The sequence below is a fragment of the Poecile atricapillus genome, chromosome 2 (assembly GCF_030490865.1).
Source record: "Poecile atricapillus isolate bPoeAtr1 chromosome 2, bPoeAtr1.hap1, whole genome shotgun sequence".
Classification (NCBI taxonomy): domain Eukaryota; kingdom Metazoa; phylum Chordata; class Aves; order Passeriformes; family Paridae; genus Poecile; species Poecile atricapillus.
In genome coordinates, this window is record NC_081250.1 from 94,646,083 (window position 1) to 94,671,062 (window position 24,980).

At 34.7% G+C, this 24,980-nt stretch overlaps 1 protein-coding gene across 2 annotated transcripts in view; it reads right to left on the reverse strand.

Annotated features, from left to right (window-relative positions):
• The window catches only part of ZNF236 (zinc finger protein 236), a 78,055-nt gene that overhangs the window by 20,493 nt on the left and 32,582 nt on the right, over window positions 1-24,980 (reverse strand). Inside the window, exons 9-23 of one of the 2 annotated variants that reach the window (XM_058833667.1) lie at window positions 24,231-24,434; window positions 22,902-23,130; window positions 20,915-21,187; window positions 18,977-19,180; window positions 17,056-17,200; window positions 14,453-14,713; window positions 13,916-14,166; window positions 13,193-13,294; window positions 8,137-8,288; window positions 6,930-7,036; window positions 6,687-6,838; window positions 6,360-6,572; window positions 5,536-5,815; window positions 4,992-5,095; window positions 911-1,276 (exon numbers count right to left, since the gene is read on the reverse strand). In XM_058833667.1, the coding sequence (XP_058689650.1) occupies window positions 911-1,276; window positions 4,992-5,095; window positions 5,536-5,815; window positions 6,360-6,572; window positions 6,687-6,838; window positions 6,930-7,036; window positions 8,137-8,288; window positions 13,193-13,294; window positions 13,916-14,166; window positions 14,453-14,713; window positions 17,056-17,200; window positions 18,977-19,180; window positions 20,915-21,187; window positions 22,902-23,130; window positions 24,231-24,434 (3,043 nt within the window). The remainder of the gene's footprint in view (window positions 1-910; window positions 1,277-4,991; window positions 5,096-5,535; window positions 5,816-6,359; window positions 6,573-6,686; window positions 6,839-6,929; window positions 7,037-8,136; window positions 8,289-13,192; window positions 13,295-13,915; window positions 14,167-14,452; window positions 14,714-17,055; window positions 17,201-18,976; window positions 19,181-20,914; window positions 21,188-22,901; window positions 23,131-24,230; window positions 24,435-24,980) is intronic. The other variant, XM_058833668.1, reaches the window with a different exon arrangement.

Sequence of the window (24,980 nt, forward strand, 5' to 3'; positions counted from 1 at the left end):
CAAAGCCTCACTTTCATAAATTACAGACAATCCAAGACCCATAATTTAAGTAGTACATTTAAGAGTACCAAGGCACATCTCCAGACACCATAACACTATTCTCTTCTTAAAATTGTCCCTGTCTTGTTTACCTGAGCACTTACACAGACATTGGGTCAGCGAGCACTGACACCAAAAATACTTGAAATAAATTAGAAATTAGCAAGGATCATTCTCAAAAGGCCAATTTCTTGCAATATGAAGCATGTTGGGTATTCTGTGCCAGTTGGCCTCAAAGAATGGCCTGTGGCACATTTAATGTGCTAATACAGCTGTAGTCACTGCCAATTGGTGAGACTTCATATCCTAGGCACTTCATTATCTAGCATACACATCTACTAGTTTTTTGTATTGCTAAAGAGTTTTCTTGCTTTGTTTTGAGGTTGGGGGTCTTATGGTTGGTTTTCTTTTGGTGTGTGTGCTTTGGTTTTTTTGTTTTTTTTTTTTAATTTTGGAGAAATAACTACACATGTACAACAGAGGAGATGCACTTAAAAGACACTTTTCATTATTCACATAAATAACCAGTATAGACAGAGCAGCTGTTTTGCTTCTTTTCTTTTTAAATAAAACAAAGAAAGTATTACCACAAAGAATACAAGTACTCCAGCTATTTGTTATCTGCATTTTCTTCTTCTCTGCAATGCAATACTAAGCAGAACTGAAGAGACTTTTAGGTGAACTGTGTATAATTTTCTTTCATTCTTAAATGAATAAATTTCTATTCATGTCACCACTGTGCATCAAACCATGAATTCAGTACAACTCTCACCTGTTTGGAAAGCAGTGTTTGGCAAAACTTTCCAAACTCTAATAGAAAGCAAATTTCACAAATTGATCTCCACACCACCACCACACCATCCATTTTTACCTGACACTGAAGCAGGCAGGATAGCCTGGCCCACAAGTCCTTGCTGAAGTAAATTTTGATCAAACTGACTCGTCAAAACAGAGTTATTCATGATGAAAACATTAGGGTCTGTTGAGGATGAATTAAGAAGACTGACTGGTTGTAGTCCCTCTGTTGAAGTCCGAGCAACAGGCTTCCTAACTTTTTTTGTATCTGGTTTATAATGACACTGTATGTGCGTTTTTCTGCGCCCTGAAGTACGAAACCGCAAATCACAGTGTGGGCATTTGAAGGGCTTTGCTCCTGTATGCAGGCGCATGTGTACTTTTAGACTGCCTTTTGTAGAAAAAGAATTACTGCAGACGTGACAACAGAAGAGCTTCTGGCCTAGAAAAGTTTCAAACCAGAAAGATAAGTGATTAAACCTCTGAAAAGATTGACAGGACAAAATCATCTATTTAACAAACCCCAGAATAGATTCTAAACTAATTTGAACAGAATAAATTTTGAAGTAATCAAACTTTATCACTTAGCTGCTTTTCAAATGAGTTAAGGTTCTCAATGAAGGGCATATTAACTTTTTCCTTTTACTAAAACTCCATATGCTTTTAAAGCTTTCAGGCAGAATCTTATTTGGTCACCTTCATGCCTCTGTTATCCTCCCCATCACATCTTCCTGACTAATCCAGTTGTTTCAACTACACAGCTCATAAACTGGAGAATTAGAAGTTTCATCTTGACCTCTTCAACATTTGGCTCCTACTTACTAAGCCACTAATTTCCTTTTAATTCCAGCAGCTTTATTCTTCAGTTTCAATGCTGCCTAAACTAACCAGTATTAATGGATTACAAGTAGGAAATTATTAAAATTAAGTGAGATAACATTCTAAAATAAAATATCAACCCCACAAAGCAATCCAGAAGTAAAGAAATGTAGTTTATACGTACACAGACCTCTCTGTCTCTCCTTTCAGAGTACCCAATAGCTGAAAAATATCCTTGGTCTCAAATGGAATTTTTAATGTACTATAAGTAAGAGCAAACTACAGAGTTTATACCTTTAATCATATGCACAGCTGTACAGTTCACAAAAAGCATAATATAACTATCTGGCAGAAAACATGACACTGCAGCTGAAAGCCCACTATAACTCCTGAAATTCCAGGCTTTCCAGCACAATACTGCTTCCTAGCTGAACAAGGGAAAGAAACCAATGCATTTGGTAAAGAAATCACAAGAAACCACAAGGCAATATGTGCCTATGATTCCTGCTATTGAGTTCTAGTTTCCATTTACACAGAAGAATCTTTCATCAATTTCCTGAATTTCAATTCAACCTACTTCAAATTACAAAATACTGGCACACTCTTGTCACTTCTTTTTCAACAAAACTAAGTAAACCTCTGGCAATGTTCTGTTTCAGAAAATGGAGAAGAAAGAGCTCTATAACATGAACCAGTAAAACAATGGGAATCTGGGCTGCAGCAAAGTCATCTACCACATTCACAATACCACAAAGGAAGCCATCCAGCAGCCTTTCCCACTAAACAAAAAATCCTCACCCATTGGGAGAAAGGGGGGTGGAAAAATAAGAGAGAGAGAGAAGAAAATCAACAAAAAATAAGCAGGAAGAAACAGACAGAATTGTCTGAAGTCCTGTTATTTAAATATGCCATGAGATTACGACCTGACCCTTGGGCCTTTTGTGTAAATATTAGGAATCTGAAAAGAAGAAAAAAAAAATAAAAAAGATGGTTGAAGTATTTAGTAGTTTCAAGTTAGTGTCCATAAGGGAAACTTGGAGGGAAGATGATCATAAATTTGGACAAAAAGTACTTGAGGAATGGCGAACACTAAACTGGCACTGCTCCCAAATGTAGAAAAATTAAATGTGTTTTATGCCACCGACATGCCACACTACTGGCTACATAACTAACATGTTAACAAGAACTGTTCTGTAATCAGGAAACTGGAAAAGGAATGAAGACAGAAATGCAATACTGCATGACTTCAGTTATCCCACTTTATGCTACACTAGGATGCAGGAGCTAAGTGTTCAGACAAAGAACCATATACCTCACTGAGTAACTTCCAATCTTCCAGTAAAGCCCCAAACTAATTCTCTGGATCAATGCTGACTACAGATGGTATCAGGTAGGTTCCTATCCAGGCAACATTCATTTACAGATGAGGAACAGAGTAGCTTTCCATATGAAACTATTTTTAGGGGAGTTACAGACACTAATACTGTAAAATTTTTTTATTGTTAACTTAAATAAATTACATATATCTCAATATAAAAGCAATGAACTATTAGGTGTAGGTATTGCCCACAGATTAAGAGAGCATTCCAGAAAGCAATCCAGTCTCAAATGCAGAAAACTGCACATTAGCTAAACTTTATCCAGCACAAACTGGCCCAAGTATAAAAGAACATGGAAAAAAACTTCCATAAGATAAAATGAGTTATAATAGGGAAAAGGTGATGTGACTGTTGCAGTGAAAATTACACCTCACAAAACTGTGAGCACTCTTTGAAGAAGATCAGATTTCCACTGTATCTGGATTTCCGGAATTTTACGGTGGTTTTATATGAAAAGATCTTAATAAAAATGCTATCATAGAATAAAAGGACAGTCTTTTCATGAACTAAAGAAAAACAGTTCTAAGACAGAACACAGATGGTTTATATGGACAATTTTCACAAGGCTGGAAGTCAGCAGTAGAGTTCTTACACACCCGAGCAAGGACTCAAACCGTCAGATCTGTACTGTATGTAATGTGAAAGAGAGAATGTATAGCAGGGTGGGAAGATCTGTTTAAGGATGTTAAAATAATAATTTACAAAGCTCCATTATATATTATCAGAAAGTTTGCACAACCATAAAGAGCTTAAAAATTAAGAAGAGGAAACAATTTCTCTTTATTTCTCAAACAAAAAACTAGCGAGCTTAGGAACAAAATTACCAAGATGGCAAACTGAAAATCAAACTTGAATCCAGGACCTTACTACTACGGACTGTATTGAAAGCCATTCCTTTTTAGCCTGTTTGTCTATGATCAGAAAACAAGTGGATAAAATTTATGTATTTAATGTATTTAATGTTTCCATTTAAACTATTGAGCAAAGAGATGCAATCTCTTATTCAGAGCTCCACAATTTGTAAACTGCTTGAACTTGGAGGTACATGACACAATCCTTGCTTTGTTCCTTTCATTATTATTACTATCTGCTACTGTCTGTCCTGATCTACACTATTTCATGTAACGTAAGTACTGTTTCTTACTAAACAACAGTAGAAAGTACACATACGGTAAAATGAAGAAGAAGCTTCCATGAACAAAATAATCATGCATTACAGCATTAAAAGCTTTCTATCTTGTTTTTGACAAAAGAAAATAATGAAACCTAATGAAACTGTAGACAATTTTAGAAATTAATTAGTTCAGGACTGGGTTTATTACAGAAGTTCAATGGTAAGAAAAACAAGAAAGAGTTAGAAAGTTGGTTTTTTTTTAATTAGGGCAAAATCACAGTTGAAAAATACTACTATTAAACTTAGAAATACTTAGGAAAACCTGCTCTAAAAATCTAAATATTACAGATACTAGGTTTACATTCAACTTGCAAGATTCAAAAAGCTGAATGCTCAAAATTTTTGTACAATTTTTTGTACTCTTATTTTCCAGTTTATATAGCAGCACAAACATTAATGTTTATAGTTTGTGTTTTTTTCTCTAACTTAATTTTATAAGATTCCCTCACCTCCACCTTCTTATTCAGGAAAATCATTTATCATTGAAATGCTACAGAAGATTGGACATGAACATATTCAGGATACTTACCTACAGAGTTTTTGCAAGAGCTAAGACCATGCTTTAGAAGCCTACTAATACAGAAGGCTGTAATAACATAGCTTATTCAGAATGTTCTGATGCGATTCATTTGATAGTGTCACAAGTACTGAATTTCCCCTAGCACTGCCATCCACAGTTCCAAATACTAGATCACAGTGAAACATAACATTTCTTGCAAAATCTGTAAAGAGCTGGTCAAGAAAGCAAACAGCTTCTAAACAAAGACATGCAAAACTTCACTGACCTGTGTGTGTTTTAACATGACAATCCAGAGTGGATTTTACAGTGAAACTCTTTCCACATTCATCGCACTTATACGGCTTCTCTCCAGTATGGATACGAACATGCCTAATAATTCCAGGATATAAGTGAATTTCTACTTTTATGTCAGTTTTTCAAATATTTACTTTCTATCCTATTAATTTTAGAATTACTGAAATACTTATACTAGCACTACACTATGCAGATCAAGAAGATTTATGTATTTACATTTTTTCAACAGATTTTTACTTTTTTAATGCAGGTATTAACACAAGAAAAGACAATTTATTCTAAAACTTCAAAATAATTTTAATACAGCAGGAAAATAAATATGAAAAGGTTGGACTAGTCATATTCAGAATATGTAACATTTAGACATTTTTAAAACACTGTGAAAAAGAAAAATTTATTTAAATATTAGTTCAACTTCAACTTGGGCATAAAGAGTTATAAGAAACTGTTATTGCTGAAGTTTCTGGTGAACTATTCAGCAAATTAAAAACGTATGAAAATTTTCCATTCCTCACCTGACTAAATCACTTGGTTTTTTAAAGCTTTTGGGACAATAACTGCAACAGTTGGCATATTTGGGCTCTGCTTCCAGTTCTGCTTGCTTATCTTTGATCTCACTAATTCTGTCTTTCTCTGCAGCTGACTGGACAAGAACTTTTTCTGAAACAGTGGCACTTTCTTGAGGCCTGATCTTTGCCAGTTCTGCTGTCTCTTCTTCTGTAAAAGTTATGACACCTGGACGAGATTTTCTGGAAGTTCTTTCAGAGCTTTCATCATCATCTTCAACACATCCAACTATTAAGTAAAAAAAAACAAAAAAAAACAACAACAACAACAAAAAAATCAAACCCAAACAAAGAACACATTTCTGTTAGTTTAATTTGTCAGCTGAAATGACAAAAAATAGAAGGGTTTATTATTAAACACACAGCCAGTACATTTTGTGCTTGGACTTGCACTATGATGGACTTCAATCTCTTTTAGAGGTCTAACTAATCATATCTGTAGTTCATTTTAAAAAAAAGCTGGATTTATGATTCTTATTTTTATAATAATGAACACAGATTAAGTAATACAGGACAAAAAAAATCTTCTACTTTAGTGAAATACTTAAGTAGCTATGTCACATACAATACCTTTAATGTGCTGGACAGATCCTGGAAAACTAATTTCTTTAAACAATTCAGATAACAGAGATTTCAGCATCTCAGAACAGCAGACATTATCAATGCTGGAAGGCTATTTTGTACCATTACTGTTATAGCACTCATGTAATCCACCAAAACATCTGTATTTCTTATGTAGTAAGGACTGTAAAAGTAAAAATGAAATCATTTACCTCCCCCTCCTGTATCTGTAGCTGCTGCTACAGCTGAGGAGACTGCCTGATGTTTTTTCATATGTTTTTTGCAGTGAACAGTTGTTCGAAAGCTTTCATCACAGAATGGGCACTTGTAAGGCTTCATGCTCATGTGAGTTGCCATGTGCCTGGTAAGGCTGCCATTAGTTGTGAAGGAAGTACTGCAAATGCTACAGCTGAATGCTTTAACTCCTTAAAGTAACAGAAACAAATAAGTAGCATGCTATTTGTTTAATTTTACTCACATAGGACATTTACAAAACCCAAACATGGGTTAAGCTAATATAGAGCTGGTATACTGTTTACCTGTATGAGTCTTCTCATGTGACTTAAGAACTCCCGAGGAAACAAAACCACGGCCACAGAGTTGGCATTTATATGGTTTCTCACCAGTATGTGATCGTACGTGCTGTTTCAAATGGCTGGATTTCTTAAACCCCTTGTTGCAATATTCACATCTATTAGAAAAAAATAGTTTTCATTAGTTTCATGTAATTATCCATAAAAGATTCAGGAAATTCTGTTACAAAAGCTAAAAGTGTAACATACCTATATGAACGTCTACTTTGATCTTCATTATCCTCAAGAAAATGAGGCCGTTGGGTGTGTAACTCAAGTTCTTCCTGTGGTGACTGATCTTGTATCAAGCGAGTGGTCTAAAAATCAAAGCCTCAAGTGAATTTTAGTAACACAATATTAAAATATAGTCTCCCAAATAGGCAAGAAGAAAATGACAGCATTTACAGTCAACACAAGTAATTCAATTTATGCTTTCATACATTCTGACAGGAAATTGAGTGCAATATAATACCTCACTCTTCCACAGTAAGAAGGAAAGCATCAAAATGTTCAGCTACTGAACTGGAATAAGCAGACAACATAGCACACTTACACTTCTCTGAATCTCCACAAACATTTATCTAAATTGTCTAGATTATTCTAGTGTTTAAAACTAGAGCAGCCAATTTAAACACTGAGTAAGCAGCCGAACAGTCTTGCTGACAGACTTCAGTACTCTCTGAACAGTCCTGTATGTAAAAGCCACAACAGAATAATCCTTAAGAACAAGAGTATGTTTCAAAATTTGAATCCAAGGAAATTCTGAAGCCTGTAAATTGAAATGACTCAAACTCTTCCAGATCCTAAAACCCATGTGAGTTCTCTGACAACATCTGCACTTTGCAAACAAGCTTGAAGGGACCGTAACTCGGAGAGGTCTTCATGGTAAATACATTACAACAGGTAGTCTTCCTGCCAGGTAGTTCTACTGTCATAAAAAGTTACATTTAAACTGTATTTTTAGCAATTGAGCCCTTTTACAAATTTAACTAAATGAGAACCATGCAAAAGCATCATACACTGCAATATGCAAGCTCCATGAATGATCACTGAAGATTTGTAAAGCTTTTTTTATTTCTTGATCATATATATCTATAGAAATTTACTAATTAGGAAATAATATAATGCAATAATATAAAATTATTTCATAACATTGCATCTTCTCCTTAGTTTTAAACTCACAAACCCAATTACAGTATTTTTTAAGTCAGGAGCATCAAAACATACACTTCCTTCTCAGAAAGGTCAAGTCCCTTATCCTCACCTCACCTATTTTCCAGTTGTTAAACATAAGCAATCTAGAGAAGAAACCCTGAAACTTTTCTGACTTCTCGTCTTACCTAATCACTAATGAAATGGTGCAATAAAGTCACGACTGAACACAGAACAATTAATCCTGCCTTCAAGTAGTACTTACTACGTTAATTGTGTCTGTATTTGCAACCTGAAGAAGGGCTGGTGGATGATAACTCGTTGAAAGAGCCTGAGATTCAAGTGTGCTTGAATCCTGCAGCTGTTGTACAGCTGGAAATTGAGTCTGTTGATTGTAGCTGTCATTCACAGTAAAACCTGCCAGAAATTGAACAGTCATAAACCTGTAAAACACACTGATCTGGACTTTGAATAGCACCACACTTTTCTGAAGACTACCTTCAAAAGAGAATAAGTAGTATTACCATATAGTAATAGTTGTACTTTTCACTGTTGAGCATCAAAACACACACGTTTCTGAGATCTACATCATACGCATAGCAGGGTTACTTACCGTTAGCTGGAATTCTATTGGAAAATCTCCTCCACAGAAAACCACTGTTTGAAGTTTCTTCAAGGTGCCACAATTACCTTAGAGCCATTGAAATTTTGAATTTCTTGTATGTAAGCATGCATGTGTCAAACAGGTTGACCCATCTCCCTTTATCCACGTTGGTACCACGCTCCCTTAACTACACTGGAAGCCGATCACAAGGATGCAAAGCTCAGTGGGGAGGATGGCGGGTGAGTGGAGGAGATGACCCAATAGGAGAACTCCAGTTTCTGATAAAGTAACCCCATTTTCTCCTACTTTGGATCTCCTCCACATACTCCCACTCTTTAGATAATAGTAAAGTAGAGCCTCTCAAAGGCAAACTGCAAAGTAAAAAATAAACATTTTTTTTTATTCATATTTCTGGTATAAAACTCTGAAAGTTTAACTTGGTTTTGTTCTCCTGAAATAGCAGATCTTAATCATCTCCTTTTGTAAATGAATTAATGAAATGATAGCACCAATGATTGAGAGCCAGGGAAATACAGCTCAGACTGCAGAGGTTTTTAATGCTATTAGAGATGTCTTTCTATCAACCCTTTTAAGTCTTAATAGTTCCATTATTAAAAAATAACCCATAATGTCATGTGGAAAAAAATTAAACCACAGTACTAGGAATTCATGTATGGGCAACAATTTCAGTACTTCTATGCAGTTTGCCTTTAGTGGACAAAAAGGGTGAAGATTATGAAAACAGGGTAGAAACAAACCCACATCAGATGATCACAGCATCAAAGGCCAAAAAGCAATGCTTAAAGAATATTTTTGAGCAACAGTAAGACAAAAACCTGGATGTATTGAGTTTAAGCAGAAATTTTCCCAAAAGACACTTTCCATAGCAGAAGAATACTGTAATCAGTAGAGAAAAAAATCCCTCTGTATGCTACTGCTTCCACCAGAGAATGAAAACTCACAAATCTAAATAAATCTTCAAAGCATTATTAATAAGGTCATAACTAATCACCAAACCCAATGTTGAAACGCGTATATTATTTTCTCTCCTAGAAGTACAACAAGACTACAAGAAAAAAAGATCCTAAAAGCTGGATCTTGCACCTCAATTACCCTTTGTGAAATGACAAAAAAGTAGCCTGGAGCAAATTAAATTGAAAGTTCTGCAGAGATAAGAAGGTTGCTAATTTCTACTTCTCAAATAAATTTTAGAAGTATCTTTATAGAAAAATGACATTCACACTACTTGGGATGAGAATACAAAAAAAGACTCAAGAAACTGAAGAAAAATGATGTTACTTACATGCCCTACATTAAAAACAAACAAACAAACAAAACAACTATTAAATATACTATATAAAACCCTGAAACTTCTTTTTTAATCAGTAGCTAAATTTTACTGTCTAAGAAGGAAAAAAGAAGTTACTGTACTATGACCTATTTCATTTCACAATGTTTGAATAAATTATTGATATCCTGAAAAATTTCCCAGGATCGTGCAACAAAATGCTCGGGAAGAGAAAAGCATTTAGAGGTATTTGAGGACAAAATGAAGAAACAAATACTACTTCTGAAAGTAGTTTTGAAATAAATACAAGCCAAAATTGTAACAAGAATATACATGATGAATCCCCATTTTGCTCAATTCCTAGCACAAGGGTCCATTTCCCCTCAAAATTTAAAAAAGATAGGACAGTTTTGAGAATTCTGAAGGCATTTGCTATATCACCATCCTATTTATACAGAACTACACTAAAAAAAAAAAACCCATAGCACCAAACACCAGAAGCCAGACATTCAGTCAGACAGAAATTTCACAACCTTTATTTCCTGCTCTTGTTTTCATCACTGTATGTTGCTTCTCAGAAGCTTTTGATCAATCTTAAAATAACAGAAAATATCTTAAGCTCTGTATAATAAGGGAAGCCTCTTAGTACAAGTCCTGTAAACTTGGAATTGGATTTCATGTTTTTCAGTACAAGTAATCATTTGTGTTGCTTGGGGTTTTTTTGGATTTAGGACATCATCCAACCTATCATCTTCTATATTAACAAAACACAGCGAAAATAGAATACTCTGGAAATAATTTTACTCGTAAAAAGATGTGTCTTGCATGTGAGAATGAGAAAACAACCCTATGATAGTTTGTAGTAAATACAGTATTAATTTAGAAAAAAAATCACCTCTTTACTGACAGATCTTTTAAATTCTAACATTATAAACACCCACATGAACACGTGCATTTCAACAGGGATCAGTGACTATCAACTACAAGTTCTGCAGGTTTGCTTCTTAGGCAAAGGCAACCAGCTGAACAGTACTGACTGCAAACACGTGTAAACAGTTACTGACAGATCAGAATTCTGAGTCCTGAGATTGCAGATCAGTTTCTTAGGAAAGCAAATAGCATTCTGGTGGCAAGGGTGTATTTGTATAGGCTATAGAACTAACAGCATTTGGACTTCTGGTTTTCCAAGATGATTTGCCTATCACCACTATTTGAATTATCATTCAACCATGCTTACAGGGACACTTTAACAGAAGTAAAGGTGATATAATTTATACACATTTGGTGACAGGTGATACCCAAAAACCCAAAGAAAATTTCAGATAAAAGACAAATTTGTTATGACTTCACTTTGAAGTCTTCAAATGAAGATGCCTGAACACACTACCAAGAATACAAGTCCTTTTCCTCAGCCCTCAAATCTACCTCAAATGAATCATAGATTATGATACTGTAGCACCCTCATAGGATCTGCACTTCTTAACAAGTCTGAATATACGAGGAAGAAAATCTATCTGAACAAACAAGAAATTCAACAAAGTATTACAAACAAACCTGAAAGAAGAAACAAAATTCTGCCAGTTCTATTCAGACCTAGAGATTGGCCTCACCTGTCTAAAATGCAAATTTGGGATTTTTCCCTTAAAAAGGAAAAAGAAAACTCAAAAATCCTTTTGAAGATTTTTTTTTTAAACTCCTATGTCATTTAATTAAAAAACACTGAAGCAAAATCTTTTAAAAAGAATACAGCCTATAAATATCAAGAATAAAAAAGACAGTGTTTAAGCTTGAATGTTTTGCCTAGCTGATAGGAAAAAGAAATTAGGAGCATGAAGCACAGATGCAGACATAGGGAGAGGGTCGACCAATTTAACGCATGCATCCGCGCAAATGCTTACCTACCTGAAATTCAAAAATTTTGAAGGGCTCCAGGATCTTCAAGGAAACTTCAAAGAGTTGGGAATCTGTGGATGAGATTCCAAGTAGAATAGGAGACATCTTATACAAATGAGACTTCAAAATGCCCACACCACACATGTTCTGTTTCTGAGAACCAATTTTACAATATATTGATGATCAGTATAGATTTCTGATGATGAAAGAATTGTCTTGTGAGTTCTAGGAGTCTTTACCCTCCCCAGGAAATCATTCTATATTTATGTAATACAGAAGATACGCACACACAGAAACTGAAGTTTAATTAACAAAACAGGAGTTACTCGTTGGGTTTATAAATTCTAAGGAGCCATTAAAATAAAACCAAACAAAAACTACCACCACTCTTCATTGTAATGTAGAACAAAAAGCTCATTTTTTTTCCATAGTGTCTTCTCATTCGTTTGAAAAACTGTAAAAGTCAACCAATGAAAATAATCATAATATTTTAAGAGGATCTGGATCAGTCTTGCTTAATAAAGATGGGAACTTTAATTTTCTTTTCTTTACACGCAAAGCAGCACAACCTAGAGAATTAAAATTGGAAAATTATACTATTTTTTCACAGTGTGATGCAACTTACCAGTCAATTAAGTTTTTACGAATGATACTATACAATTAAAAGGGAAGGAAACTAAGAACTGAGAAGTTTGTGCAGATAGAATACCAATTATTGGTTACCAGCTACACTAAGTTATTGCTTAGAGTCAGAAACAAGGAGATCAAGGGATAAGCCAGTGATGTATGCTTCCAAACCAAAACAAATGAAAAGCCATTGAATATTCCCCATCTCAGCAACAGCCTCCCTGACAGAAAACCCAAAACGACCACCAAAAATCCCCAAAACAAAATTAGTAGCTTCATATTATGAAACAATTCAAGAAATCCAGCTGTGAAAAGCAAAGAAAAACAGTAATTTCTTCACTATTTGCAGGCTACACACACCTACACATATTTCTCTGTATTTTATAGGAAAAAAATAGTTTCCAAGTGCTTACAATCTCTTAATTTGTTAGTTTCACTGCTCTATAAAATATAAAAAGAAACTGCTATGGATATGTGAAAGTATGATTTTTATGTGACTATATTTGGCATCGTCTTTTTCCAAAATGAATCCCAGCAGCTACTCACTCAAATCTTAAGACTGTGTTTCTGATCATCTCAGGTTATGAGCATGTATATTGAGGGGGAAACTTGTGCAAACTGCCTACTGACACACCAATTTCAAACACAATCAAGGAAAGAATATGAAATGCTTGACTATAAATCCCCTATTGTAATGACTAGACATCAGCTCATAAAAGCAAAAAAAAAAAAAATTAAGTATTTATAATGTTCTACCAAGTATAGCTTCAGAATGGTAATTTTCTTCCAAGTTCTCTGCATTGCAGTTACTATGACTGCAGATGCCCACTTTAGAAATGTTTTATCATAGCTATGCTGTAAAGCCAGATTTATAAGAAGTACTTTTCACCTCCTTTATTTATTACTAACCTTGTGATAAGCTCTGTTGATCAAACGGCTGCTGTGTTATAGTCTGTTGTTCAAACTGAGTAATGTTTTCCTGCAAAGTATGCTCAGATGTCACAAATCTATCTGAAATAGGGAAAGGAAGGACAGGGGAAAAGGGAAAGTATAAAAAAAATGTAATTACATGTATATTTCAGTTGTTTCAAAACCCCCATATCTTACAGTCATCTAAATTTTCACATTAAAAATACACTAAACAATTATTAGCTGAACAGGAATTTAAATCTTTTATAGTACATTTTATTTATATTCCCCTGTTGCACTTGGTAACTCACTGCACTATGAAAAAGAGTAAACAAGCAAAACGAAAATACTTTGGTCCATTATTACAAACTGAATAAGAATGTGGAACATTCACCCCAAAACACAGGTATTACTTTCTAAGTAGACTATACAGCAGTGCTTTTTAATAGTAACAGAACTGGCATGGTAAGATTTTGTGGGCATATTATTTTTCTGTACATTTGTTTAGTAGTTTTGCTTGCTACAACTAAAATATGAAAATCCTAATCCTTCTCTATTTTAATAGCAAACCTGAACACCAATGAATGAAATTGTACTATATACTGTAAGTATATAGTAAGTAGCCTTTTCTCCATGTATTTTTCTAGTTTCTGTCAAGAAACAATTATTGGAGAACTTGTAAACTTACCTCATTATAAACCTTATCATATTTCAAATACTCACCCTCATCTTGCTCTAAAGGCTGATCAGCCAATTCTTGTTCTAGTGCTGTTTCTTCTGTGCCTACTACTGGCTGCTGGTCTAACTCTAAAATAGCCTGCTGATCTGTTGCAACAGTTTCTGACTGCTGTAGCTCATCACTTTGAATCTCCACTTGCATTTGTGTAGAAACGTGAATGCTCTGCTGATCTACTGTAGAATCATCTATTGAAGAAGACTGCTGATTCTGCTGAAGTTGCTGTGCAAGTTCATATCTACAAAGTAAGGTGAGAAAGACTTTATAGTTTCAGTTTGACATATATCCTATTTATATGAACAATTTTTTATTGTGACTATACACCACAATTTACTATACCTGCAAAGGTACCTAAGGTTCACTACCCATAAATAAAAATCCTTGTTCAAACATATACAGTTGCTAGAGATCAAAGCTGCCTTTCCAAGTATCTTTAAGGGTAAACTAAGCTGCTGAACTACATTGAAAGATACATACTTAACATACATAAAACATACTTAACATACATAAAACTGCAATCATACCTATGAGTCTTCATGTGTTTTTTACAGTTGAGTGATGTTTTGAACGTTTTTTGACAGTAGGGACACATATATGGTCGAAGATCATTATGGATCCCCATGTGCCGCCTGAGGCTACCACCAGTAGTGAAGGCCCCGTTGCACACAACACACTTGAAAGCTTTCAATCCAGTGTGTGTTCTAATATGTGCTTTCAGAACTCCAGCTGACACAAAACCTCTTCCACATTGAGAGCACTTAAATGGCTTTTCACCAGTATGTGACCTTTTTAAGAGAAAGCAGAAGTTAAAACAGATTTAACAGTTTGATTTACAAGGTTTTTAAAGGGCTCAATTTTAAAATGAACAAAATAAACCGAACTAAGGTGGACAGCTGTATGGATGGAAGAGACCCCAATTAAGAAAAGCCAGAAATTAAACTTTATGAAGTTACAAACAACCTGGCTAAAGCAATACTATCCTGGGCTAAAAACAATACTATCTGGGTAGTTTTAGTTATGTTCTACAGTCCATTCTCCTTTTCTAACCATACTTTGTCTTCATCACAATACTTGGGTTTAATTTTTCTGTTCCAGATGGTGTAGTAGTTCTTCAGTTCTTCAGACTACTATATTATCACTCAATTCAGGCAAAAAACTGTCCACAAAAGTTTGGAGAAAGAGATATGGTTCTCCTTATATATACTACCACTACACTTAACAACAAAACTCTAGGAAAAAGAACTGTGTCCATCCTGAATAGCCTCAGATGTACCTGAACAAGGCACAAACTGTTTCTCATAATGCTATGTGAAAAACATATTCAAGTGGGGAAAGTCTCTCACTTGTAATATCAAAATACATAGCACTTGCTATATCCTTCCTTCCAGAGGTGCTAGAGGAGTTTCCCTTTAGGACTACACTGAGATACAAAACAGATGGAAGGAAAAGATAGGAAATGAAATGGAATGCAACAAGAATTTTAAGGGTTACAACTGCAGAATACCAGGAGAGAGCTAGAAAGAGGGCAATGGGAATGCTATGAATTGGAAGATAAAAAAAGTAAGATTTAATAGAATCAGGAAAAGTTAGGGACAGCTTATGATTATATTAACCTTAGAAGTCTATGATGACCACATCAGATGCCATAACAAAGTATATGACAGATATTAAGATTACTGTTTTGCTACCAATACACACAATAAAAAACAGCAGTAGGGTATCCTGACCTTCCTTGGTGTGCCTGGGGGATTATTTGACACAGTATTCACAGTCACTGCTCTACTGAAAATACCCCTACTACAAATTTACCTCTTTTTTCAGAGAGGGGAACAAGCTTTGCAAGCAATTATCAGCACTACTCCATGAGGACACATTGTCCACAAAATTATCAAGCATAGCAATTTAATGATAGCAATGCAAATTTACAAAGAGCAAACACATAAAAAGAAAAAAGTTTCTAATTCCTCCACAAAACCTTAAAAAAAAGCCATGCTTCTCTCAGTACTCTGTTGAAAGATCAAAGAAACACAGCAGCAGGTGATTGGTACCCACACTGTATTTTTGAATTTTCAGTATAATTCAAAATTATTTTCATTTAAATCAATTCATCTGGAATGTGTCTACAGATGACAGTGAGAAGTCTAGCTAGGATATTAGAAAAGAAAAGATAGGATACTGTAAAGCTTCCCTTCCTTCTTTTAAAACAGCATATAAAACCCAAGAACTATTTAAAGGCAGTCTGAGAACTTAAAAAATACAGAACTTGATTTGTACAGAGAGTGTGAGGAACCCACCATGATCTGAGCTAAAGAGAGTGAGAAAGCAGTACAGAGCTTACATTGCAGAAAAAAGCAGATTGCTACCTGCTTGTAAGGACTCTTCCCTTAGATTATTGTAATCATCTTTGGTGGGGTTTTTTCATATTTCTTCTTCTAATTATTTATAGTTTGTAAGTCAGAAAGCACTGTTTCATACCTTAACTAAATGTTAAATCTCATTGCCTATAAAACCACAACCTGATCTAACTCTGAAGCTACTCTTCTTTTAAAAATAAGATTGGATTAGTTACCTCCACTGGTGCTCCTACAACCTAAATTTTTCTATGACTCCATGACTTTGTGGTTCTAACAATCACTGACTACATGGAATTTGAACTGAGCTTCAAGCAACAAAATGATCCCCAACAATATTTACTCGACTACAATGTATGCTCAAATTCTTTTAGGTTTTCTATACAGAACAGAAGGCAAATTTCCTTCTCAAAAAATAGGAGTTACATACATACAAAGGAGGCAATCTGGAGTATGCAATTACAAAATTACCATAAGAATTCACTAACAATGCTTGCTATTTCCTATACAGTTTTGGAAAAAAAGAATACAACTGTCAGTAAACTAAACTGCACATTGAACACAACCACTTAATAATGCTAGAACTGCACATGGGCATGAGTTAGTCCAAAGCCTCCTCCAACTCTACAAGAAAAAAAAAAAAAGTCAATTATCACTGGTTCAGTGTTTAAGAGATGGTAAAAAATAAGTCTTTTCAGTGAATACTATATAACTTTCATGCTTTTTCACATATTTGTTATGGCATACATTTCCTTTCTTTGTTGTGCTTATTTTACCTGATGTGCTGTTTAAGATGACAGGATTTTTTATAGGCTCGATGGCAATAATAGCATTTGTATGGTCTCTCTGCATTATTCACATAATTACTGTTAAAATAGTTTTGGAAGACCTGGCTATTCCTTGGGATTGGCTGGATAAGACCTGCATATATAAACACAAATAACAAAAGAAAAATTTGATTGGCAAAGTTATTCCAAAGATGCAGTAGTCTGAAGATCTATTCTTTGAAAAGAAACCATGATTAAACTTGTAGTATCCAAAAATACAAAGAAAATGTGCACATTTTCAGCATTTACTTAAAATTATGCATACATCTATCTAGCATTACAGTTATTATACTGTACATAGTATTTTAGTATTAAGTTCTTTTATCCACAGGTCCACCTCATTACAGTAGCAGCCTTGTATAAAATAAGCACTAACTTTAGAAAAAGTTGAGTTGTGAATTCATTGCTGATCCAATAATACCTCCTTCTTCCCACCTCGACCTTTGCAAATGGTATTTAATCAATGTATATCAGGTATTATCAGGTATACAACTTGGCAAATATTTAATACGCCTTCTGTGAAAAGCATTGAAACAGGTATAGAACAATTTGAAGACTTTTTTCATAGACTTTTAGAAAAATTAAGACTATTTTGGAAAACAAAATATGTATCAACACAAGTGCCACTCAAAGATTAACACTATTATAAAAGTAACATTACTAGGTTCTTGACACGTCTAAAAGAAATAGGATCATTTTGGGGGGGAAGGAGTAAAAATGTGAAAATATTGTCAGAGGGTTGAAAAACCATTACACCTTCTAGATAAACCGTAGAACTTATTTTTACATTGAACATTCTAGTATCAGCAGAGTTCATGTTTTATCAGCATCCATAGGAAATAATGTCTACAGTATTTCTTGCTAATGTTAGTATTTTTCCAAAAATTGGACTTTTACTGTGCAGACCTTAATTGCATTGAAGTGGAGCTTCTCTTCAAAATCAAGAAATGTCATTATACTTTTTTCTGGGGTTCATTCAAGAAAGAAGTACTGAGTGATCTGTCTGAAGCTGTCAGCTAAGTTTTGATTGAATCCCAAAAATTTAAGTTCCTTCTATCTGATATCAAAATAAGCCTTACTGTTGCTTTCAGTAACTCCTGGATCCAGTGAAAGCAAAAGGACTTTTAAAGCACGATAATAATTTTATTGATATAAACTAAAGGTATCACCATAAAAATGCCTGCACAATAGGCAAGTCAGGGATTAGCAGACTGTTCAATCAAACAACAAAGAGTAAACACCTCACCCACTAAATTCTTCTCTACTGGACAACAACATATTGTTTTGCACAACTTCTTCCAAAAAGCGGTTTTACATAACCTTGTGACAATATTTATATAACAGAAGTAAAATAACTGGATGCATTCTCCACATCAGGTTCCAGAATTGAGCTGCCCTTGTTTTTTGAAATATGACCACTAATGATTACTACTAATTTAGTTGAGGTCATAATTATAAAAAATACTTTAAAATCATGTAACAGACTGATTCATTAATATCTGTAATCTTTATTACAAATTTTTATTGGAACATGATCATCTTAAGAAGACTCTAGGCAATGAACTGTCTGTCGTCTCCTCTATACCAATAGTCTAATAATATTCAAGTTAAACTCCTGATATGAAAATGCACATACTTTCTTACTGGTAAAGATTATACAGTTTCACTGTAAATAAAAAATACTGTTCTTATTAATTCTAGTGCAAGCAAACTATAAAATACAGCACTTTGCTGAAGTTTGTTTTTGATAACTTATTTCAAGGTGTATTTTTACGAGTGAGTTCTGAATGCTTTTGACTGATTAAAATGCAACCTTTATATTCCATTGAAATCCAAATTTCAAGAGAGCATGGATTTACTCGCTCTTTACCTAAATCAGTTATGAGTATGGGCTCTTGCAAAGGAATGTCTGGTACTGGGCCACTTGACTTTCCCACTCGAACTTTTGCGGGTTTACGCTGATGTCGCAGCTTTCTTAGTTCCGTATGTTTAAAATGTGAAGTGATGTGAGTTTTCCGATGGCCTGATGTTCTAAACTTCTTATCACAGTGAGGACAAGCAAAAGGCCTAACACCTGCAAAAGATTTAAAAAAAAATAGTTTAAAATTTTATTTCTATCAACCTATAAATGTAACTAGAATACTGATTCTTTTTCCTGGTGGTTTTTTGGGTTTTTTTTCTTTCTCATGGTGTTTATTCCAACACAGGTTTTCAAAACAGATCTATAAAACCCAATCGAAGTAAAAACTAATCTGCTGAACTGATAATTAATTGAAACATTACTTGAAGTAAGTTCCCTATCAAGAAACTGGATGATGCAAAAGTGACAGCAATTTTTAAGTGTTTCAGAAGCTCTCCTAAGAATTGCACATTGCAGGTTAAAGTCCTTCCAAAACAAACTTCTAAAAAACTGTGTGAAAAAGGAATCAACAAACACACAGGACGTTTTATAACATGATAAAAGGGAACAGGGATGTGACAGAGTCAAAAAGATTCTCTATCTGTCTCTGAAAACATCAACTCTGTTTGATGACAGTAAAAAAAAGCACACCAACAAAAGTATCAAAGACTCTTGTAATGTGATATCCAGTAGAAACATCTCCTTGGGAGAGATTTCCTAGATAACGTGTTAAGCTAGAGACAGGCAAAGCTGAACAACTTTATGGTTTTGTTCAAGGGGAAATCTTGGACTTAAAAAGTTAGGAAATGTGACTGGGTATTATGAAGACGGCTTTTATCAAGTTCAATCACAGGCAGAAAAAATGTAAAAGAATGAACCATTCTTCACAATGCAATAAATGAAACATTATCTGAAACTACAAAGCAGTTCCATAAACACTGGACTACCTGTTTTCCAAGCTACCTAGTGCTTCTGCCACTCTGAACTGATCTGAATGCTTGTATGAAGTAAGCCTGACTTCACACTAACAGAAAAAATATACTGGTTTACAAGTTTACCAAAAAAAAGTGGACAACTTTCTGCAGATGAATCCAACATTGATATTTCATGGATAAAATACATCAAACTATAAAACACATTGGATCCAAAATGCACCTATGCCAATAAATGATCCTTTTGCAGAAGGTAATTACATAAACAGGAATTAAAGGGAAGAGCAGCACATTTATCTTGATGAAACTTTATTTACCTGTATGAACAAGGAAAGAACTTGGAAAACAATCAAGTAGCCTACCAAAAGCAGAAATTTCATTGTTCTTTATGGAAAGGATAGTTCAACCACATAAAAAGGTTTTGAAGACATCATATATTATGCAAACAAAGACCATATGAGCAGAGGAGTTCTAGGATATTCAGTGTAAGATACTGAAAACAGGTTGGTTTGTGAAAACATGAAGCTACACTGTAATGTAGAACATAAAACGGGAAGTAAGCAGCCCTCAGTGTTACAGTGAAATTATCAAAAGTGTGGGGAGGGGGAGGGAAGATGCAAATATTAAAGGCAACTGGGGATAAATAAAATCAGAACTCAAACTGCAAGAGTATGACTCTTTAGAAGGCACAATTAAATACATTCAGAATAGTGGTATTAGAAAGGAACAACACCTGAATCATCATGAGAAAATTAAATGCCCATGATATTTGTAAGAGCCCAAAGTTTCAAAGCCATGAAACACTATAAAGTTATGACAAAAAATTACACTCATCACATACAAAGCTAAAATGATACATTCTCTGAGAGATATTAACAATGACATAGCAGACATGTCTACAACTTACACATTTCAGTCGTCTCATTCAAGGTCCCACCCACATCATAGAATACACAAAGCCATTTCAAGGCCTTACCTGTATGCAGGCGAATGTGAACTTTTAAACTCCCTGAGGTGGAAAAGCTTTTCATACAAAATTGGCACTTGAAAGCTTTAATGCCAGTGTGTGTTTTTATGTGTGCTGTTAGAGTGCTCTTCACGGCAAAGGCGCGGAAGCACTGGGGACACTTGAATGGCTTCTCATGGGTGTGAATGCGAATGTGGCGCACTAAATCGCTTGGTTTTTTAAATTCTTTAGAGCAGTATGGACAAACATGCCACCTGATTCCATTTTCTTCACGTATAGAACCTAAAACAAGGAATATCAAAATGAATGCTTCTTAAATCTTCTAATAATTCTTGAAAAATGCCACTACATTGATGCTGTTGTACAAAGCAACCAGACCACAAAAACACTTTGCGAAATAGATGCCATCACAACACATTCTATAGAAGATTAATTCCAATTAATTCTACTTCACAAAAATGGTGATGGCCTGGAATGACAAAAAAAACCAAAACCAACAGAATCCTGTTGAAATTCAAATAACACAATTTCTATGCCACTTAGAAATGTAGAATGCACCTGTTAATGCAATATAATATACCAATTAACTTATAAATAACGTATCTAACACAAAATTATACATCAACTGTAAATCCTCAACCATAACCACACCAAATTATTTTACGTACTTAACAATTCTCTAACTGGAGGACACACTTTGCTTGACCCTCTCTTTTGCAAATTTAGACTTCAGTTATATTTTGTAAGCTTGTAAAGGAAGAAAAACTGTACAAATCCTTCTGATGATTAACAATTTAAGGCCACTTTTTCTTCAAAAGTTGTTTTGTGATCCAAGAACCCTAAGATCTGTCCGAAGGCAACAGGACATTTTTTCTCACCAAAAAAATGAAAGAAACCCCTTCTTTCATTTTCTCAAAAAATGAAAAAATGTATCCAAGTTTTTCATTCATACATGCTGTTCAGTGTCAGATTGTTTGCTCATTTAAATCAGTTAACACACTGGGGTCATGCTGCTTTATCAAAAAACAAAAGTGGTTTTGTTTGACTGTACAGCAGTGACCTTTTATTTTTATCTGCAGTCACAGCTGTAGAGTTGTTACTGTTAATCACAAGTAACAAAATTATTATTAAAGGAGGAAAACTTTAATGGTAGTTTTTATCACAGCTATACTGAAGAAGACAAATTTTTACTTTGGATCAATTACTCCATCCCTTGCAAAAGAAAAAGCAACATCAATGTACTCATGAAGATACTACAGACAGAGATCAAAAAATGCAATCACATTATAGCACTGTATATACCAGGCTGGCCACTAAAGTATGAAGGCTTTACTTGGAACAAACAACTTCTAGCAACCATAAAGCTCAAGCAACCTTGAAACTGAAGTGGCATTTAAGCACACAGACTAAAAATGCATATACACAAGGCTTGCATATACACAACACAGTACAGAGGCAGAAAAATAATATGTATTTATGGTGACAATATTAGATCAGTACTATGATTCCAGAGACAGGTGACACGAAGAATTATTCATAATACCAGCCTTCATCCTTCCCTACATGGGATCAGTCAAGATCTGCAGTCCTGCCCTTATGCCTCTGTAAGGTCTCACTTTCAAAGAGGAAGAACAGCCCTTGTAAGAACTCTTTACTCTGGGACACACAGTGAAAACCCAGTCCTTGTCAGAGAAGGATGATGGGAGAGAAAAATAGATATTTGTCCTTTTCCTATAACTCAAATTATTTAATCCAAAAGATTTAGAAGTATAATTTCACTTCATGTCATCCTGACATGCTTTTTCAATGATATTTTTTATAATGAAAATTATACATACTATTAATCATACCTTACACTGTGTTTTAGGTTAAAAACAAATACTGTTCATAACTAATCCACAACACATTTTGGGAAAATCCTTTATAAAGCCATAAACACATCGACAATTGCTACACTCTTTACAGCACAAGAAGTAGAAAGCAGTGGCAACATTACCAGGCAAAAACGGTGATTTTTTCTTAATGAACTTTTTTTCTTTTTTATCTAGTTTATCTGTACTATCTTGCTCCTTATCTTGTTCAGCACTACTACAATCAGCCTGATGATTTGAGAGGCTTGGAACATCTGGGTTCTGATCCTGGGCCCCAGCAGCTTTAGCCTGGTTGCAGTCAGTAGAATGTGCAGAGACGGGAATTGATGACAACCCGCTGTTCTCTAATGCTTGCTAAAAAAAGAACAAAAAAACTTCTAGATTAAGGAAGAAACATTTCACAGTTATTCCCAAATTTTCGCAAACAAGTACTTAGAAGATACAATGTAAATATAATTGAAGGAATTAAATGTCTTATTCTCACAAAATTTCAGGTGTATTTCAAAACCTGCAAACACATTATTACACAGCATTGATTTCTGATTGTCTGTGAAATTTTAGGTTGGATTTTCTGCATTTACACATTTGCCAGGAACTGCCTTTCAGGAAACAACAATATTTTTTTTTAATAGCTATCAGGATAAAAGTTATGTACCATGTTGTTACTCTTTGCAATTCCTCTTCATATTCCAGACATTAGAGAACACAGGTAACAGGGTGAACCTGCCCACAGCTGCATACGGGTGTTCATTTGGGTGTTCCAAACCCAAATTTAAATGGTACTTAACAGTCTAGAGATGAAAAGGTACCTTACAGGTTAGCAGGCTACAACTAACACTAAATGATACTGTTCTCTGCCCTGATCCATCCTGTTTGTGCCTTTATGAGGCACAGGCTTCAGAACATGCACAGATAGTAACTCACCACCCTACATCTCTTCTGTTACACCGCTTCTCCTTCTGTCATTATCAAGGACAAAATATAGTAAGTTTTTTAAGAAAAACACTAGCTGACTTCAATAAAAAAAGTATTCCACAAATAGTAACTATTCAGATAGCCCTTACTAATCAGAACAGGGTAAAGGCAATGTATACCTTCTCGTTTTTTAACCACATAAAAATAATTTTCCCCTCTTGAATGATATAATGCTTTAAGCAGTGTGTAACCTAAGGACACGCCACAAGCTGCTTCTGGGCAACAGGAAAAAAAAGGCTTAAGGTATCAGTAAAAATATCCATGTACAGAGGTGTTCACTTAAAACCATATCAAGATATATTAGTGCAGTCCATACTCATTCAATAAATCTTTATAATTCCTTCTTGACTGATGGATTGTTTAGAAATCCACAAGGAATGCTCTAATTGAAAATATTGAGAACGAATTTCATTAAAATATAAGAAAGAATGAGAAAGGAACCACTGAAATGTAAAGCTCTTTTCACATAGAGCTCTTACCTGCAAAATATCTCTACTGATCCCCACAGCAATGTTGAGCTGCTGACCAGGTTGTTGAGGCTGGTTATTTTCTACAGGACCTGGTTCAGATAACTCAAGGAGCTGCTGAATGACATCAGTGACAGTCTGCTGGCCCTGATGAGCAGCAGCTGGAGACACCTGGTTTTCAGTCTGTTGAAGAAGTGGAGACCGAAAATGTGTGGCCTGAAATATACAGTGGTATGTTTGTCAAGGAAGATCAAGAGTATGTCTTGTGAACTCACCTGTCCAGCTCCCTTACCTGAAATGTCTGGTAACTGTCCACTATGAGGATGGCTATTTATACAAGACATAATGACTATACAGAGCCTCATTCAAAGTTTGCTTACTCCATTATAAAATTGCTTTTGTACATCCTTTTTTTTTAAGTTCTTACCAAGCTTGAGATTGTAAGCTTACAGCTTGAATTAAATTTACTGTCAACTACTGAGCCTTCAACCAATTTAGAAAACACAGGCACGGATCAACTACAAAATTCCATGCGCAAAGGCCACACGAAAAGTAATTCCCAAAAGAAATAAACTGTCATGGCTATCTTTTTAGATTTCACATTTATCTCAAGCATGTCCTTTGTAAAAAACAACCTTTCATTACAGATTTTTTTTTTAGTAATGTATCTATATTGCTGTATTACTGTATCAAAACCTTTCAGAACAAACAACCAACTTTTCCCCTTCAATTTGGAACCTTTGAAACCACTTAGCTTTAGAG